This window comes from Triturus cristatus, chromosome 5_1, assembly GCF_964204655.1.
Source record: "Triturus cristatus chromosome 5_1, aTriCri1.1, whole genome shotgun sequence".
In the NCBI taxonomy this organism is placed as follows: domain Eukaryota; kingdom Metazoa; phylum Chordata; class Amphibia; order Caudata; family Salamandridae; genus Triturus; species Triturus cristatus.
Window position 1 is genome coordinate 809,889,046 of NC_140587.1, and position 18,815 is coordinate 809,907,860.

Consider the following 18,815-nt stretch of genomic DNA (forward strand, 5'->3'; position numbering starts at 1 on the left):
AGACCTGGCTCTTTGACTGAATTCTAGAACGCCCCCCCCCCACCCCCCCAGCACCTTGAGACCCTTAGAGGTGAGTAGTCACACTCTCTATGAATCATGATTGATTGATTGCTAATCGATGCAAGCCCGGGAAGAGGGCTTAGCTAGTGTCACCACCAGCGCTAGCAGGTGTGAGGAAAAGCAGGAGACCCAGCGCTTGCAGCCTCTCTTCAGACTGGGCGGGCCAGCACCACACAGCCACCCAGACGGGGTCCCCAAGAGGGGCAAGGCCTCAGCATCAACTCTCTGTGGGAAGCAGGGAAGATCTCATGGTGGGGATAGGGCCACAAAGGCAGATAAGTAACAGCACAAGCACTTTCACTGAGCAGGGACCAAGGAAGGAAAGTAGGCTGTGGGCCTCAGCTACTCCTGGCCACTGCCTTGTTGCTATCAGACGCAGGAGATGCCGGGCACAGTGGTGGCGGTCTGACCTCCTCAAATCAAAATATTATTTAGTGTAATAATGTTTGTGTGTGGAGTTATCTCTTAGGAAACACTTGTTTTGTGATGTAGGGGAGGGGCTGTTCTGTTCTCTACTGAAACACACATGTGCACAGGACATACAATAAATAATAAGGGCAACATGGCTGGAAGGTAGTAGTTTATTATCTTCCAACCAGTAATGACTGTTGAAAAATAACTATATGCTTGAAAACTAAGGGGCAGATTTACAAGCCCTCTGCGCCACCAGTACGTCACTTTTTGTGACGTAATGGTGGCGTATTCTACTGCTTCATATTTACAAGATCAGGAAAAGCCACCCTACGTGGCTTTTCCTGTCCTTGTAAATATGGCCCCTTTACACGCAGCACTTTGCGTGAAAGGGGCGTTCCATGGGTGTTGCTGTTGGTGTTCCCACGCAACACCCATGGAACAAGACACATTTCCAGATTTATGAGGATTCGTAAATCTGGAAATGTGTGTGAATGCTACGCCTCCCCAGGGGAGGCGTGGGGAGGTGCAACGTGGAGAAATGTTTTCATTTATCCTCGTTTTTTCCTTTTTCAATGCGTGTTGCATTCTACACCACCATTGAAAGAGGAAAATGCCTGTAGTGTATTGTTTTTGTGCAGGAAGGTGCCCCTTCCTGCACAAAAACAATCTCCCCATGACGCAGGCATCCTTGCACCATGGTGCAAGGGTGCCTGCGCCAGCGCATGGCAGCAGTTTGTGCGCCAGCACAGGGGGAAGCACAGGAATGTGACATATCATTGTAAATATGTCACATTCCTGTGCTTTGGAAGTGCCACAGCGTGGCGCAGCCAGAGGACTTGCGTTGCCATGCGGCGGGACATCCTTATAAATCTGCCCCTAAGAAAGCATAAAATAATCATTTCTCCAGATAGTGAGAAGGAATATCAAAATGCCACTGATCTCTGATAGGTTAAAGTTGGGAAATTAATGGAATCCGACAGGAGAGAGGAAAGCAAAGTTAGGAGAACACCCCCAGCTTAAAATGCAATCAAAGTGGGATGAAGAACTTGTACTTACCAAGCTGTTTAGTTTCAATTCTCTTGCTTCCATTTCCACCCACTGTAGAAAGAGAAGCCAAAATGGTGCTCTCAATGGCTTCTAAGATGACGGTTGCTATAGTGGAGCTTTCTTGGATGCTGAGATTGGATGAAGAGGAAATTTGTTCCAAAACCTGTCTGAAACCTTCAGTCACATTCTGTGAAAAGATATAATGGTCTGTCAGAAGTTGATTCAGCAAATATTATTTTGTTAGTAACACTGTGTGCCTGATTCACAAAGGTAAACTTACAGTTTTGTGTATATTTGGGATTGTTTGGTATTCACAAAGGGATTTACAAGTAGTATCTTTATGAGTGCAGAGTCTCCATATATCAAAAGATACGACAATCCTATCTTTTTCTGTGTGGAGGCTCCACACTCGTGAAGATACTACTCTTAAATCCCTTTGTGAATACCAAACAATCATAAACTTACTAAAAAGCGTAGGTTTACCTTTGTGAATCAGGCCCTCTCTCAGTAGAATCTTAGGTGCTATCATGCTTTTCAAAAGAGTACTAGGGTAGAAATGAAAGCTACTTGATTTTGAGTGGTGCTGAAAATCCTGGCAGTTTTGAGAGGTAAGGTCTTGGCGTGCACTGACACAATGTGGCAGAAGTCCTGAAATAGTTCATGTTTGACGATTGTTAGATCATGTTCATATTTGATAGCATCCCTGCTCTATATGTATTGGTCTTGGTTCTAGTGCCATTGCAGGTCTAAAGCGAGTTATCTAAGTTTTAGGTCTATTTAGAGTCTGTAGTAATGCAGGACAAAAACACCCCCACCATCATAAGGGGGTCAGTGGGGGCTAACTGCACTGAGTTCCACTCTGACAGGGCCCCACACTTTAGCTCACAACAGTAGATGAGCAGAAGGTGTAAATCTCCAAATAAAATGGGAAAACAAGGTCAGAACGATGTTATGTATTTAGCCATCAGAAATAAGTGTTTTTTACAAGCCTGGTGAATCAAGGTTAGGAGCCTTTTCCTGTAGAATGTGTGATTCTTGCCAGATACACTGCAGTGTGTACCCTTCCACTTCTTAAAAAAAGAAGCAAAATATATTGAAACTGACACTTCTTTTAAAAAAATTACATCCTTTGACTTGCCTTGCAAACTGCTTTTGATACATTCTGGGGTTCCCATATATTTAAATATTGAAAATAAGCTCGGATTTGACCTGCATTGGTAAAGCTGTGTTAGAGATTCATTATTTGAGTAGCATGTAGATCTTAATATGCATTGACAAAGTTGTGTGTGAGTGTCTGATGGGGAATTCCACGTGTGCTACCTATAAGGACCTATGTACACTATGGGGCATATTTATCAAGGGTTTTGCATCAACTTTGTGCCACGGGGGCACAAGGTGACGCAAAACCCATAATGAGATTTACCAAGTCGTGCAAGGCCACCTTGCATGACTCTGCGTGGCTTGGTAAATCTGGAGTAGCGCAAGTCACTGCCTTGCATTACTCTGCCCCAGGGAAACGTTCTATGGGTAGGGCATGGGTTTTCCCACGCATCCACCGATGGATTCTGGAGCACTCCCAGATTTACCAATACCTTTGGACCTGGGAATGTGTTAGAATGCTATGCCTTCCCAGGGGAGGAGTACCGAGGTAAAATATCTTTACTTCTACTTGTTTTCTCCTCTTCATTCCGCAGCACACATAGAAAGAGGAAAGAGCATTTGAGGACTGATTTTGTTCGGGAAAGTGTTCATACCTGCACAAAAGCAATCCTGGCAGTAACATAGGCTCCTTTGCACCATGGTGCAAGGGTGCCAGCATAGGCGCTAGGCAGCAGCTTGTGCACCAGCGCAGGCAGAGAGCAGAAATGTGCCATATCTTGAAAGACACAACGCATTCATGCCCTCTCCCTTTCACGCAGCGCAGCAAGGTGCCCTGCTGCACTGCTTTGCTTGAAATAATGATAAATATGGCCCTACGTGGACTAGTCTTAATATTGGACTAGCAAGAGGTGATGTGAATTTAGATTGTGGTGGGCTGAATGTGTGTTTGTGCAGGTACTGAAATAGCTGGATTACCGCAGACCAGGATTTCTTGCATTTTCCAATGAGCCTTCAGAAAGATGGAGGCCAGGAATGACGTAGGTGATATATGAGGAGCATCACCGCGGTTGACTTTGGGTCCAAGGTCTGGTAAAGCAATGGTGTTATAGCCTGGAGTTGGGTGTGGGGCTGACTAATTGCATTCCCTAAAAATTAAGGAAGCTAGGGCCCTTTTTAAGAAAATTATTTATGAAGCTAAAAAAGAGTGGGAAATCAGCAGATGGGAGGAAATCTCCCATGCACTAAAAAACAGGGACCAAAGATCATTCTGGAACTTAATTAAAACTGGAATGTCACGCCCAACTCAAGCGCTCCAACCTAATCTTGGGCAAGAAATATGGCGTACTTATTTTAAAGAATTATACGCTATCCAGACCTCACCATTGTCCACCTCCCCTTCCCACACTAGTTTTTGCCTACCTCCAACTCAGGCTTTGACCCCGATGTGCACCCTCAGTGAGGTTAGAGTTGCTCTTAGCAAAGTCCAACCCAATAAAGCTCCAGGCTTAGATAGGATCCCAGGTGATCTTTTTAAAAGTGAGCCCGACATCTGGGTTCCTTATCTATTTGGTCTTTTTAACGCAATTCTAGCAGGAATGCCGTTACCACCTACTTGGGCTGGTGCCGAGATCATACCAATATATAAAAAGGGCTCGCCACTTGATCCGGCACATTACAGCCCTATTAGCCTAATAGATGTTGCCCAGAAGATTTTTGCCCGCATTCTCTTAGGGAGACTACAAACCTGGATGGAGGAAACCAACATTCTGACTCCTCTCCAGGTGGGATTTAGAGCTAGAATGTCAACTGTGGACCAATTGTTTAGGCTGCAAATGATCCACTGGAAAAGTATAATTTTAGAAGGGGGCAGTCTTTACCTCACGTTTGTTGACTTAAAGTCTGCCTTCGATATGGTGGACCGCAGCCAACTTTGGGAGCTACTAAAGGGGATGGGCGTACCTCTCTACCTCTGTGATCTATTAGAACGTCTCCATAAAGATACCTTTGCTAGAGTCAGGTTCGGACTCCATGGAGAACTCACAGATCCTTTCCGGGTAGAAAAGGGAGTTAGACAGGGCTGCGTTCTAGCCCCAACACTTTTTGCCCTCTTCTTGAATGGACTGGTTGAAGACATCTTGGCCCTGAGTGATATAGATTCCCCTAAGTTGGCAGGCAGGAAAATTCCCGTACTTATGTTTGCGGATGATACTCTGCTTCTGTCCAGATCACCTATGGGTATGGTCAGAGTCCTGGATGGCTTTGCCACCTTTTGTAGGAAAAGGAACCTAATCATTAACGTGAACAAGACTAAATACATGGTGTTTCACGCAGATACCACCAACCGTCCCATACCGAAACTGGATGGACTGCCCTTAGAACGGGTGAATACTTTTGATTATCTTGGTCTGACCCTCAATAATAAAATGACCTGGGCCGCCCAGATCTCAAAAGTAAATTTAAAACTCATCCAGATATCAGGGGGGATTCTAAAGATGCTTAAAAACAGCCACTTAAAACTAATCAGTCCATTGGTAGAGATTTACAAAAGCCAGGCAAGGGGGGTGACAGCCTATGGCGCGGAACTATGGGGCCACAACCCATTTTTGATTTTAACTAAGTCAGAAAACAAATTTCTTAGACAGCTATTTGCACTCCCGATGAGTACCCCTATACAGCCGCTCAGGATGGACCTGGGTATCCAACCAATTGCGGACATGGTCGCCTCCAGACCAGTAATGTATTGGCGACGACTATGGAGCACTCCTGAACTCGCCATCTTTCAGGAGGAATTGAAGTCCATTTTATTGCTACCAAAGGCAGGTGCTATCCCTTGGTTAGCCCATGTTAGAAAATCACTCAGAGATATAGGGAGAGAAGACCTTTGGCTCTCACCTGAGGATACTTGTCCCTCTTTGCCAAAAAGATCATTGGCAAAAATTTTGAAGGAATTTAAGTTGACTCAGATCATTCGATCAGCCAATACTCTAAATCTGACCTCGGCTTTTCTCGAGGTCAAAATTAGCTATAGTTTCGAGTCTGCAATAGACTTGATTCAACCGGTAATGGCCAAAAAATTATACCTACAATTTAGGCATGGGTCTATCCCCCTTTTTTCGAGAACAAATAAATGGGCCGGCTCACCCAGACAATCTTGTCCTGGGTGTGGTGCCACTGATGAAACTGAGGTCCATGTTATAATCTTCTGTTCGGCATATAAAACCTCCCGTAGGAAATGGATAATTCAACTTGCTAAGAATATAGGGGTTACGAACCACAGAGATCTCTTCAGGTTGTTGAAATATGATCCTTCCCCCCTATACGTCACTGTGATAGCTAAATTTCTCTTTTCTATGTGGCTAACCAGAAGACAACTATTACCTCACTAAGTCAATTATATTGGCACCAATTATTGTTATTAATCTGTTTTAATTTGTGAATTGCTGAATTGTATCTCCTCTAAGAATCACGTTTTAAATTTGTTAATATTATACTATGCTATTTTATTACTTTTATGGCTTGTAGCCGAAATAAAGTTTTTCTGACTGACTGACTGACTGACTGACTGACTGCATTCCCTAAAGAGAACAGAACCTTATCAGTGCTACATTCGGCAGGTGACTGTCCCTGACAAAAGAGAAGCTACTTTCTGCAAACAAATGATTACATTGGCAAATGCTTGGCTTCAGCTTTACTCCCTTCCAAGTGAAATGCATTTGTGATCAGTTGACACGAAGAATGTACATTGTTCTTCCGTGAGAAATCCAGGGGGAAGAATGGAAAAATGTGAAGGTAACAAAATAATATAGAGTTCTGTGGAATTTCGTAATGTTGAATGCGATCGATAGATTCTCTGCCAGCTGCTTAGTACCACAAAAGATCGAATGACACAGTCCTAAAACTTTCAACTCATTTGAGAGGAGCTGGAAGTCAAGAGGATCAAATGCCTGCGATAGATCAGAACAGATCAAACCAGCAGAATCAACCCCCATTCCAACATTCTGAAGTCTTTTCAAAGGTGTACTAATGCTGACTGTATGCTTTTGTTTGCGCTCGTGGGACTTGACTGATCCATGTTCCCACACAGCAGATTGTCTTTTCTAGGCTGCATACAATCATTTGGCATCAGTGAAAATCTTTCCTGGAGCCCATTAAGAAAATTACTAGAGTCTAACCATGACCTTAACTATGTCTTAGGGAAGAGATGAACATGGGACTGCAAAGTTAGGAATGTGCTGTATTTTTCAAAGTTAACTATAACTATATCTTGAAAACCACATTTGTTAAGGGGACAGTTTCAAATCCATTTAAAGATGTTTTTTTACAACATAATAAACAATCATGTTTTCTTTACTGAACTGCATCTTGTGTAGTCGGCTGCCTTGTGCCTCTGCACTGAACTTCATGGGTACCAGGAACAATATCATGAGGAGACGTAGAGGTGCAGAGCACAATGGAGAGCCTGTTTTCAAGAAAGGGGTCTGTCAATAGCACATGCACTTAACTTGGAAATGTTCAGTTAGTGCTTGATCTGCAGATGGTACACTTCGGAAACATGGAGCAGTGGTTACCTGGACCAACTCAGAGAATTTCCGCATAAGGTTTTTCATAACGCCTTGACCTTTGGTTTAGGATCCATTTAGATGTATAAGCCAATGTAAGCCAATGGGGTTTCATCTTTGGATGTACCATTCATCTTGAAAACAATGAGGTGGATGTGGTTGATCTTTTAAAAATGTAACTCTTCGGGGTACCTGGGAGAGTACTGGAAGCCTCAAACCAGGAGATAAGCTTAATTAACTCAACTTGCTACATGGCCAAGAAGCAAGCTTAGCCTCACCTTTTGGGTTATGTAAAGTGTTTGTTGTCCGGATATCACAAATACACGGTTTCAGATTAGAGCTTGTCTTTTGTTTATCAAATTGCACGCTTTTAAATTCTACAGCATGGGGTCTGGTTTCAGATATAATAGAAGGGACATACCTTCAATTCAATGGGGGCATTTATGTTCTCACACGGGTGCCTGATGACGCCATAGGTCGACTCGAGCAAGGAACAGAAGGGATCCTATACACAGAGAATCAGGAAAAAGAGACAAGAACATATTAGGATTCTGATCTCATGACGATGCTAAGTGAGGGAACTGGACATGGAGGAATGAGACCCGACTACAACAGGCAGCAGAATCAGACCTGGAATAGATGCTTTGGACAATTCCTTCCAGCTCTAGTAATTCCAGGTTTTTAGTTGAAGTTTACTAACTGATGACTTCATCTTTACAACAGTGCAACCTACTTCACAATATTACACAAAGGTGCAAAAGGGTGCAATGCATTTATTCAGTTACAGAAACCATTTGTTTTTACACAGTTCTCATCATTGTCTTTGGACGGGATTCCTTCCTCAGCATTCTCTGTGGGTGACAGGAATAAGAATCAACTATGCTTCGGATTAATGAGTTGGCAATCGAAAGTAAATATTGTAGAAACATTAATCAATTCATGGCGTGGAAAATAATGATGGACTGTGATGCGATGCGGTTAATTCTTTATTTTTCTTGGATTTGGAGACATAGCTTCACTCCCATGTCTTTAATTTAGTTATTTTCGAGGGCTTTTAATATTAACCATATTTGTATTTATTAGTTATTTGCCTCACCTTTGTTTTAATTAGCATTTCTTTTCCCAAGGCCACTTAGAGAAGGGGAGTCAACCTTTCCAAGTGGAAGGAGATGACAAGTCGTTCTTCTCCTCTTTTCATCTGGTTTTTGCTCAGGATTTGGGTGCTTGGTATTACAAGGCTCCATCCTGCTCTTCGGACATATTTGAGTCCATTTCAAGAGCTTCAACAAAGCAGACATGCAGCGAGCACATGAAGGCGCCGATCACGATCCTGTAAAAACCGGGTACGAACCGTCGGACGGAGCATATTCTCCGTCCGACGCGTACCCGGTCGTCAAAATGTACAAACATGGAATTACGATTCGCACGGGAACACCATTTCCGTACGAATCGTAAAAAAGCCCGACCGAACAAAATAAACCTACAAATGCGATCCGGGAAAGCGCCGACCTGACGTCGGGACGCTCGCAGCCAGCCATTCACGGACCAGGAATTACGATTCGCACCGACGTCATCCCGCACGGTGAATATTTTCGGGCAGCCAAAAACTGCCGGGAAATCAGGACGACGCGAACAAGGACCACCAGTACGCGACGGACAGACAGGACGACGCGAACAAGGAGGACCAGTACGCGACAGGACGACGCGAACAAGGAGTACCAGTACGCGACGGACAGACAGGACGACGCGAACAAGGAGGACCAGTACGCGACAGGACAACGCGAACAAGGAGGACCAGTACGCGACGGACAGACATGGACCCGAACCTACGAGTCATCCCGGCCCTCATAGCAGTCGACCTCCTCCACAGGTTCGGACGCAGACGCAGCAGAAGGTCAGAACAACTAAGGGAGGGGGGAAAGTGGGGTGGGGGGGTGGCAGGACCAGGGCAGGCCACAAACCCCCCACCAAAGTCACACAGCACACATGCCCTGGACATACCTGACTCCCAGGCCCTGGTCACTACGAGGGGGTGGGGGCGTGTCCAGATAAGCCAGCGACCGCCACAACGGAAGTCCGTCACGACGCGAACAGGCAACACAACCAGACAGGTACGTCCCGTACCCACGCCTGAAGAGCGTGGGTACGAGTCGAACCACGCCCACACCCACGTCACCCCAACAATGGCGGGACGGCTCGTACCCAAGTGGCAAAGGCCTGGGTACGGCCCGCACAAGCATCACATAGCATGGGGACGGATATGTATGGACCCTACCCCCACCCCGTATGCATGGAGCGTACCCCCCACCCCAATAGTGTAAGTACGACACGTACCCACACCCGCGTACGTATGGAGCGTACCCCCACCCCAACAGCGTAAGTACGACCCGTACCCACACCCGCGTACGTATGGAGCGTACCCCCACCCCAACAGTGTAAGTACGACCCGTACCCACACCCGCGTACGTATGGAGCGTACCCCCACCCCAACAGTGTAAGTACGACTCGTACCCCCACCCGCGTACGTATGGAGCGTACCCCCACCCCAACAGTGTAAGTACGACTCGTACCCCCACCCGCGTGCGTATGGAGCGTACCCCCACCCCAACAGTGTAAGTACGACTCGTACCCCCACCCGCGTACGTATGGAGCGTACCCCCACCCCAACAGTGTAAGTACGACTCGTACCCCCACCCGCGTACGTATGGAGCGTACCCCCACCCCAACAGTGTAAGTACGACTCATACCCCCACCCGCGTACGAATGGAGCGTACCCCCACCCCAACAGTGTAAGTACGACTCGTACCCCCACCCGCATACGTATGGAGCGTAGCCCCACCCCAACAGTGTAAGTTCGACCCGTACCCACACCCGCATACGTATGGAGCGTACCCCCACCCCAACAGTGTTAGTACGACCCGTACCCACACCCGCGTACGTATGGAGCGTACCCCCACCCCAACAGTGTAAGTACGACCCGTACCCACCCGCGTACGTATGGAGCGTACCCCCACCCCAACAGTGTAAGTACGACTCGTACCCCCACCCGCGTACGTATGGAGCGTACCCCCACCCCAACAGTGTAAGTACGACTCGTACCCCCACCCGCGTACGTATGGAGCGTACCCCCACCCCAACAGTGTAAGTACAACCCGTACCCACCCGCGTACGTATGGAGCGTACCCCCACCCCAACAGTGTAAGTACGACTCGTACCCTCACCTCGAATGCATGGAGCGTAGCCCCACCCCAACAGTGTAAGTACGACACGTACCCCCACCTCGAATGCATGGAGCGTACCCACATCCGTGAATGTCATGAGCGTACATATTGTGAAATTGGAGAGGTGGGTGCAGAGTCCTCCCAGCAGTGCCCTGTGACAGGAGGGGTGTGTGCAGAGTCCTCCCAGCAGTGCCCTGTGACAGGAGGGGTGTGTGCAGAGTCCTCCCAGCAGTGCCCTGAGACAGGAGGGGTGTGTGCAGAGTCCTCCCAGCAGTGCCCAGACACAGGAGGGGTGTGTGCAGAGTCCTCCCAGCAGTGCCCAGACACAGGAGGGGTGGGTGCAGAGTCCTCCCAGCAGTGCCCAGACACAGGAGGGGTGTGGGAAGAGTCCTCCCAGCAGTGCCCTGAGACAGGAGGGGTGTGTGCAGAGTCCTCCCAGCAGTGGCCTGAGACAGGAGGGGTGTGTGCAGAGTCCTCCCAGCAGTGCCCAGACACAGGAGGGGTGTGTGCAGAGTCCACCCAGCAGTACCCTGAGACAGGAGGGGTGGGGGCCTATCACTCCTAGCAGTGCCCTGAGACAGGAGGGGTGGGGGCCTATCACTCCCAGCAGTGCCCTGAGACAGGAGGGGTGTGTGCAGAGTCCTCCCAGCAGTGCCCAGACACAGGAGGGGTGTGTGCAGAGTCCTCCCAGCAGTGCCCAGACACAGGAGGGGTGTGTGCAGAGTCCTCCCAGCAGTGCCCAGACACAGGAGGGGCGTGTGCAGAGTCCTCCCAGCAGTGCCCAGACACAGGAGGGGTGTGTGCAGAGTCCACCCAGCAGTGCCCTGAGACAGGAGGGGTGGGGGCCTATCACTCCCAGCAGTGCCCTGAGACAGGAGGGGTGTGTGCAGAGTCCTCCCAGCAGTGCCCAGACACAGGAGGGGTGTGTGCAGAGTCCTCCCAGCAGTGCCCAGACACAGGAGGGGTGGGTGCAGAGTCCTCCCAGCAGTGCCCAGACACAGGAGGGGTGTGTGCAGAGTCCTCCCAGCAGTGCCCCGACACAGGAGGGGTGTGTGCAGAGTCCTCCCAGCAGTGCCCAGACACAGGAGGGGTGTGTGCAGAGTCCACCCAGCAGTGCCCTGAGACAGGAGGAGTGGGGGCCTATCACTCCCAGCAGTGCCCTGAGACAGGAGGGGTGGGGGGCGATCACTCCCAGCAGTGCCCTGAGACAGGAGGGGTGTGTGCAGAGTCCTCCCAGCAGTGCCCAGACACAGGAGGGGTGTGTGCAGAGTCCTCCCAGCAGTGCCCAGACACAGGAGGGGTGGGTGCAGAGTCCTCCCAGCAGTGCCCAGACACAGGAGGGGTGTGTGCAGAGTCCTCCCAGCAGTGCCCAGACACAGGAGGGGTGTGTGCAGAGTCCTCTCAGCAGTGCCCAGACACAGGAGGGGTGTGTGCAGAGTCCACCCAGCAGTGCCCTGAGACAGGAGGGGTGGGGGCCTATCACTCCCAGCAGTGCCCTGAGACAGGAGGGGTGTGTGCAGAGTCCTCCCAGCAGTGCCCAGACACAGGAGGGGTGTGTGCAGAGTCCACCCAGCAGTGCCCTGAGACAGGAGGGGTGGGGGCCTATCACTCCCAGCAGTGCCCTGAGACAGGAGGGGTGGGGGCCTATCACTCCCAGCAGTGCCCTGAGACAGGAGGGGTGGGGGCCTATCACTCCCAGCAGTGCCCTGAGACAGGAGGGGTGGGGGCCTATCCCTCCCAGCAGTGCCCTGAGACAGGGGGGGTGGGGGCCCATCACTCCCAGCAGTGCCCATGGAACGCAAAGGGTGGAGTGGTCACAGATACCATGCCCACAAATGTCAGTCAGGTGCACAAAGACCCTGCATTACATGTACCACATGTGTTCGAGGCTGGGAGTATACGCATGCATAGCGCAGAAAAGAAAACATGTACACATGAAGTCATGTCAATAGGCCACATACACAAGTACAATGACTACCAAGGATGCCACGAATGACGCAGGTGGAGACATCGCTCAGCATGCATGTGCAAAGGTGAAGGACTACGTCACACACCCAGCTAATGGACACACAGCTCTGTGCCAAAGTCAGGGGACACCCTGCAGGGAAGAAGTCAGGGTACACAGAGGAAGGAATACACCTTGGGACAATTGCAACATGCAGCAACTGCTGACATGAATGGAGAAAGGTAGCTAACACCGTGTGATGTTAACCACCTCCTAAAAAACTCCCAAACAGGTTTTAGACCAGGTCAGGGCACAGACACCGCCCTCCTGGCGGCCGTAGAAAAAGCGAGGGAAATCATGGACTCAGGAGGATCAGTGGCAGTGGTCCTCCTGGACCTTAGCGCGGCATTCGACACTGTCAGCCACCAGGTCCTAGCCCAGCGCCTGGAGAACACTGGCGTACAAGACAGTGCGCTGAGATGGCTCACATCCTTTCTCTCCCGACGCTCCTTCCAAGTCTGGGAAGGAGAAAGCCGCTCTCCCTCAATCCCCCTCCAGTGTGGAGTGCCCCAGGGCTCCTCACTGAGCCCCACACTTTTCAACGTGTATATGGCCCCACTGGAGGAGCTGGTCGCCCCATTCGGAGTCACGATCGTCAGCTACGCTGACGACACTCAGCTGGTAGTGACCCTCTCTCACCCCAAGCTAAAGCCCTCCAACCTGCAAGACTGCCTATCCACCGTCCATCAATGGATGGGCGACTCTGACCTAAAACTTAACGGGTCAAAAACAGAGATCCTGCTCCTCGGTCACAAAACTCCGAGTCTCCCCCCTAACATCTGGCCCGCCTGTATGGGTGACCCCCCCTCCCCTAAGACAGAGGTTAAGAGTCTGGGAGTGTGGCTAGAGACAGATCTCACTTTCCGGACACAGGCTAGGAAAACAGCCGGCATCTGCTATGGGCTCCTGAGATCATGCAGAAAGGTGCTCCCCCTACTACCATTCCAGTCCCGCCTCCTGCTAATTCAAGGTTTAGTGCTAGCAAGGCTGGATTATAGCAACGCTATTTACCTCGGGGCACCGGAAGCCACCTTGCAAACACTACAAAAAACCCAAAATGCCGCAGCCCGCCTGCTCACAAACACCCCAGCAAGAACATCGGCCAAACCTGCCCTGAGAAAACTTCACTGGCTCCCCGTGAGGGAAAGAGTCGCCTTCAAGGCCCTCTGTCTGGCACACAAGGTCCTGCACAACGCGGGTCCCCCCATTCTGAGCACTTGGATCACTCCATACAGACCGTCGAGAGCGCTCCGGTCTGAACAGGGAAACCTTATTATTGTCCCTAGGGTGAAGAAAACCCGCATCGGCGGCCGGAGATTTTCGGTAAACACGGCCAGAAAATGGAACGCTCTCCCCTCGAATCTCAGAGCTGAACCAAACCTCCTAAAATTTAGGAAATCCCTCAAAACCCTCCTTTTTCCCTGATTTTTCTTCGAAGTCTCCCTGTGCCCCCCTTTAGGAGTTCGAGGTTTTAGCGCTGGGATACTCAAGGGTGACTATGCGCTCTATAAAAACCAAAAATAAATAAAAAATAAATAAAAATAAATAAATGGCACACAGATCCCAGGGTCCCCCCTATGAGCAGCACACTACTACATTTCCCACACACCCAACACATGACCAACACCCACAACCATGTAGCAGCCCCACCAACAGCAAGGCCAGCTATGCAGGAGTGTTCCAAGGGCAAAAATAAATAGCTTTATTCAGCATGAGAAAAAAACTAGTATGACGTGAGTCCAATTTTAACAAAGGCCATAGGGCAGTCCAGGAGTCCCAGCTGGATGGGGGACACAGTGGGATGTGTGTCCCCTAGCTTGCCTGCACAGTTACAATCCATTGTCTTCCACAGGGGTCAGGGCATCAAGTGGGGGGGAATGAACAGGCACCGCAGGGACAGGAGTGCGAAGGGTAGGCGACGTGGGTGCAGGGATGGAGGACTCCACCACAGGGGGTGGGGCAGGACTAAAGGTGGATTCTAGGAGCACGCTGCACACCTCGGCAAGGTCCTCCAGGGACTCCCCTGCACCCGAAGGAACCACAGGCCCCAAGGAGGGGGGGGTCAGAGGGATGGGTCGCAGCGCCACTGTGGGAGGGTGTGGACAGGGGGGGGAATCAAGCACCCTGACCGGGGACCTCCGTGACCGCTTGTGGGGTGGTGTCACTGTGGGGCTCAGGGACAGAGCGGCCATGAAGGAGTCTTTGGGGGAGATGTGGGCAGGAGAGCTGAGGGGAGGGGATTTGGAGGGAGTGGATTGGGTGAAATGCGGACTCCCACTCTGGCTGCGTGTCACACGTTTGCCCCCCGACCCAGTGGGTGTGCCTACTGCACCCTGTGTGTGCGTGTCAGGAGGTGTGCGGTGGACCTTCCCTGCTGGTGTGGTGCCTGTGTCTGTTGTGGTGGGTGCATGCTTACGTCTGGGTGTATGTTGGACAGGCATGGGAGTGGGAAGTGTGGAAGGAGCAGGGGTAGGGGGTGGGACATAGCGCTGCAGGAGACCCACTGCTGCAGTCAGTGTGGAGTCTATGGACCTCAGCAAATTGCGTTGGTCAGCCTGCGATGAATGAATGCCCTCCAAGTATGCCTCCATGTTGTTGAGGACCTGGCTGTGGCCATGGAGGACATTAAGGATCGCAGTCTGACCAATCTGCAACTGCCGCTGGATGTCCACAGACTCAGCATTGGTGGCAGCAGTGGAGACAGGGGCAGGGGGTGCGGTGCCTGGCAGGAAGGAGACATGTGGTGACCGGGCACGTTGGGAAGGGACACGAGCACGTGGGAGGCGGCTGATGGCAATGGAGGGGGCGGTGCCAGATGTAGGGCTGCTGTCAGATGGTGGTGCAGCCACCGCCCACTCGGAGTGATCATCCTCGGACCCGTCCGCTTCATAGTCTGTTGTGCCAGTCGACAGGTCCCCGGGGTCACTCTCCACCGCCTCTGTCCCACTCGAAGTGCCAGCCCCGATGTCACCGCTGGCACTGGTGCTCGGGCCCTCCGCGCCGTCTGTGTCCATGTCTCCCACCGTGTCCCCCGACGATGCTGTGGGCAGGGTGAAGAGACAGAAAGTAATCATACACCTGTATACATATGTCACATGAGTACAATCTACGTAGGTTACAGTGCATAGCCTGAAACAAAGGATGAGTTACAACTACAAAACAAGGTACATACGTAGGCCCTGCAAGACACAGTTGTGTGACCCACCATGCCATGGAAAAACTATGGAGAGCATGACACAATAGCAAATGAGATGACATGGCAATCTGACTGAGGAGCAAGGCCCTGGGGACAATACAGCACTGCATCTGCACCACACAGCGTGGCAGGAAATTGGGATGAGCAGGGACCAAATCCAGGAACTAGAGGCACATGCAGCATAGGTAATACTGATAACATGCCCACCCTGACTGGCACGCTGCACCTTGAGTGTATGTCCAGACAAACATCACACACTGGCCAGTCCGAGCAAGGAGATGACAGGTCTTGACATGTAGGCCATGGCCGCCCCACCCACCCCCTACATGAGACACATCTGTGGAGACACAGGAAGCACTTACATCTCTTAGTCTGGGTGAAATACACATGGGATGCAATAATTCAAGATTGCACACCAAATACCCAAGGTGCGCCTGTCCAAAGAATCATGTACAAATGGGCATCATCAGATGATTGCTACTAGACACACAGGCAATGGCCACCGTGAGTATGTACTTGGAAAATCATGTCAGGCTGGACAGTGGACACTTGTAATACATCTCACGTCAATAAACATGGTGCCAGGGGACAATGGCACAGAGCACAACCTATGCTGTAGACACAGAGATTGTCGGCATTCTCGGATTACACACATGATACCTAGGAAAAGATGCCCCTGGGGACAGTAGTGGCCACACAACTCCATGCTCCTGAATGGAAATGACTGCAACACACGCTAACATCCCAGCACTATGCGTAACGCACACTCATGCACATCATGTGACAGGCCACCACATGGGACATGCCTGCTGGAAGGCCTCGCACTCAAGAGATTAACTCCCATATCTGAAATCAGCATTAGTGCCAACTGACATGGAACCCACAAGTCCAGAACTGGACAGGGCACAGGCAAGGTCACTAAACCTCTTACACACCACCCCCACACATGATGCTGCAGGCATTGTACACTTGGAGAAGGTGTCAGGCTACATAACTTTGTGATGGAGTGACTACACAGAGACCAGGGAACACATTGCAAGGTGGGGAAGGGAGGCAGGAGAGGCCTGCAACACTGTGGGTAACAGGATCGTCACAGCACCATAAACCCTGGAAGTGTATCCATGGAACAGTGCACTTACAAATGCTGGTGAAACACAACAAACACACACATGTACCTACCCCCTTCCGGCTGCTGCATGTCCTGTAGACGCCTGTCCAAGTCAGGAAAGACCACCACCAGCACACGTTTCTGGATGTGGGAGAGACGGCGGCGCCCGCGGTTCTTGTGGCTCTCAGGTGAGTCCCCCAGCAGGAGCCGTGCGATCCTCCGCGTCCAGCACCGGATATCATGCCAGCGTTTCCTCACCTGGGACAGGTGCCGCCTCCGACCATCCGCACTCCTCACGGCGCTGACGGCGTCCAGCCATATCTGCTCCTTGGCAGAGGCGTCTACCTGTGAGGATGAACAAGTGACACTACATCAATACACCTTGCACATGTCACGGGGACACAGATTAGAACACATTTGCTGTTTACAACAAGGCATAGTATGCATCCAACGCATTGCAACTTTGTCATAGGGACATGATCCTGTGGGGGAAGGCCAAAAGCAGTACGTGCCATTGAAAGGACACAGGTGGAATGAGGGCAACTACACAATCAATGATCCAGGCTCACACTGTGCATCACACCCACCCCTCCTGTCTCAGGGCACTGCTGGGAGTGATAGGCCCCCACCCCTCCTGTCTCAGGGCACTGCTGGGAGTGATAGGCCCCCACCCCTCCTGTCTCAGGGCACTGCTGGGAGGACTCTGCACACTCCCCTCCTGTCTCAGGGCACTGCTGGGAGTGATAGGCCCCCACCCCTCCTGTCTCAGGGCACTGCTGGGAGTGATAGGCACCCTCCCCTCCTGTCTCAGGGCACTGCTGGGAGTGATAGGCCCCCACCCCTCCTGTCTCAGGGCACTGCTGGGAGTGATAGGCCCCCAACCCTCCTGTCTCAGGGCACTGCTGGGAGGACTCTGCACACTCCCCTCCTGTCTCAGGGCACTGCTGGGAGTGATAGGCCCCCACCCCTCCTGTCTCAGGGCACTGCTGGGAGTGATAGGCCCCCACCCCTCCTGTCTCAGGGCACTGCTGGGAGTGATAGGCCCCCACCCCTCCTGTCTCAGGGCACTGCTGGGAGTGATAGGCACCCTCCCCTCCTGTCTCAGGGCACTGTTGGGAGTGATAGGCCCCCACCCCTCCTGTCTCAGGGCACTGCTGGGAGTGATAGGCCCCCACCCCTCCTGTCTCAGGGCACTGCTGGGAGGACTCTGCACACTCCCCTCCTGTCTCAGGGCACTGCTGGGAGTGATAGGCCCCCACCCCTCCTGTCTCAGGGCACTGCTGGGAGTGATAGGCCCCCACCCCTCCTGTCTCAGGGCACTGCTGGGAGGACTCTGCACACTCCCCTCCTGTCTCAGGGCACTGCTGGGAGTGATAGGCCCCCACCCCTCCTGTCTCAGGGCACTGCTGGGAGTGATAGGCACCCTCCCCTCCTGTCTCAGGGCACTGCTGGGAGTGATAGGCCCCCACCCCTCCTGTCTCAGGGCACTGCTGGGAGTGATAGGCCCCCACCCCTCCTGTCTCAGTGCACTGCTGGGAGGACTCTGCACACTCCCCTCCTGTCTCAGGGCACTGCTGGGAGTGATAGGCCCCCACCCCTCCTGTCTCAGGGCACTGCTGGGAGTGATAGGCCCCCACCCCTCCTGTCTCAGGGCACTGCTGGGAGTGATAGGCACCCTCCCCTCCTGTCTCAGGGCACTGTTGGGAGTGATAGGCCCCCACCCCTCCTGTCTCAGGGCACTGCTGGGAGTGATAGGCCCCCACCCCTCCTGTCTCAGGGCACTGCTGGGAGGACTCTGCACACTCCCCTCCTGTCTCAGGGCACTGCTGGGAGTGATAGGCCCCCACCCCTCCTGTCTCAGGGCACTGCTGGGAGTGATAGGCCCCCACCCCTCCTGTCTCAGGGCACTGCTGGGAGTAATAGGCCCCCACCCCTCCTGTCTCAGGGCACTGCTGGGAGACATCAGGCATTCCCCTCCCCTGGGACCCCCCCTACAGTACAAAGCATGTGTGTCACACCTGGACACAATGGCAGAAGTCACAGTCACTAAAAAGGGACACAGTCTGTGCCAGTGGACACTGAACTCACCTGATAACCTGGTTGC

The 18,815-nt window shown here is 51.6% G+C and overlaps 1 protein-coding gene across 1 annotated transcript in view; it reads right to left on the reverse strand.

Moving 5' to 3' along the window:
• Positions 1–18,815, reverse strand: part of LOC146831504 (adhesion G protein-coupled receptor E1-like) — a 227,140-nt gene that overhangs the window by 150,709 nt on the left and 57,616 nt on the right. The window contains exons 5-6 of the mRNA XM_085603927.1: positions 7,603–7,686; positions 1,531–1,708 (exon numbers count right to left, since the gene is read on the reverse strand). Of these exons, the coding sequence (XP_085460053.1) occupies positions 1,531–1,708; positions 7,603–7,686 (262 nt within the window). The remainder of the gene's footprint in view (positions 1–1,530; positions 1,709–7,602; positions 7,687–18,815) is intronic.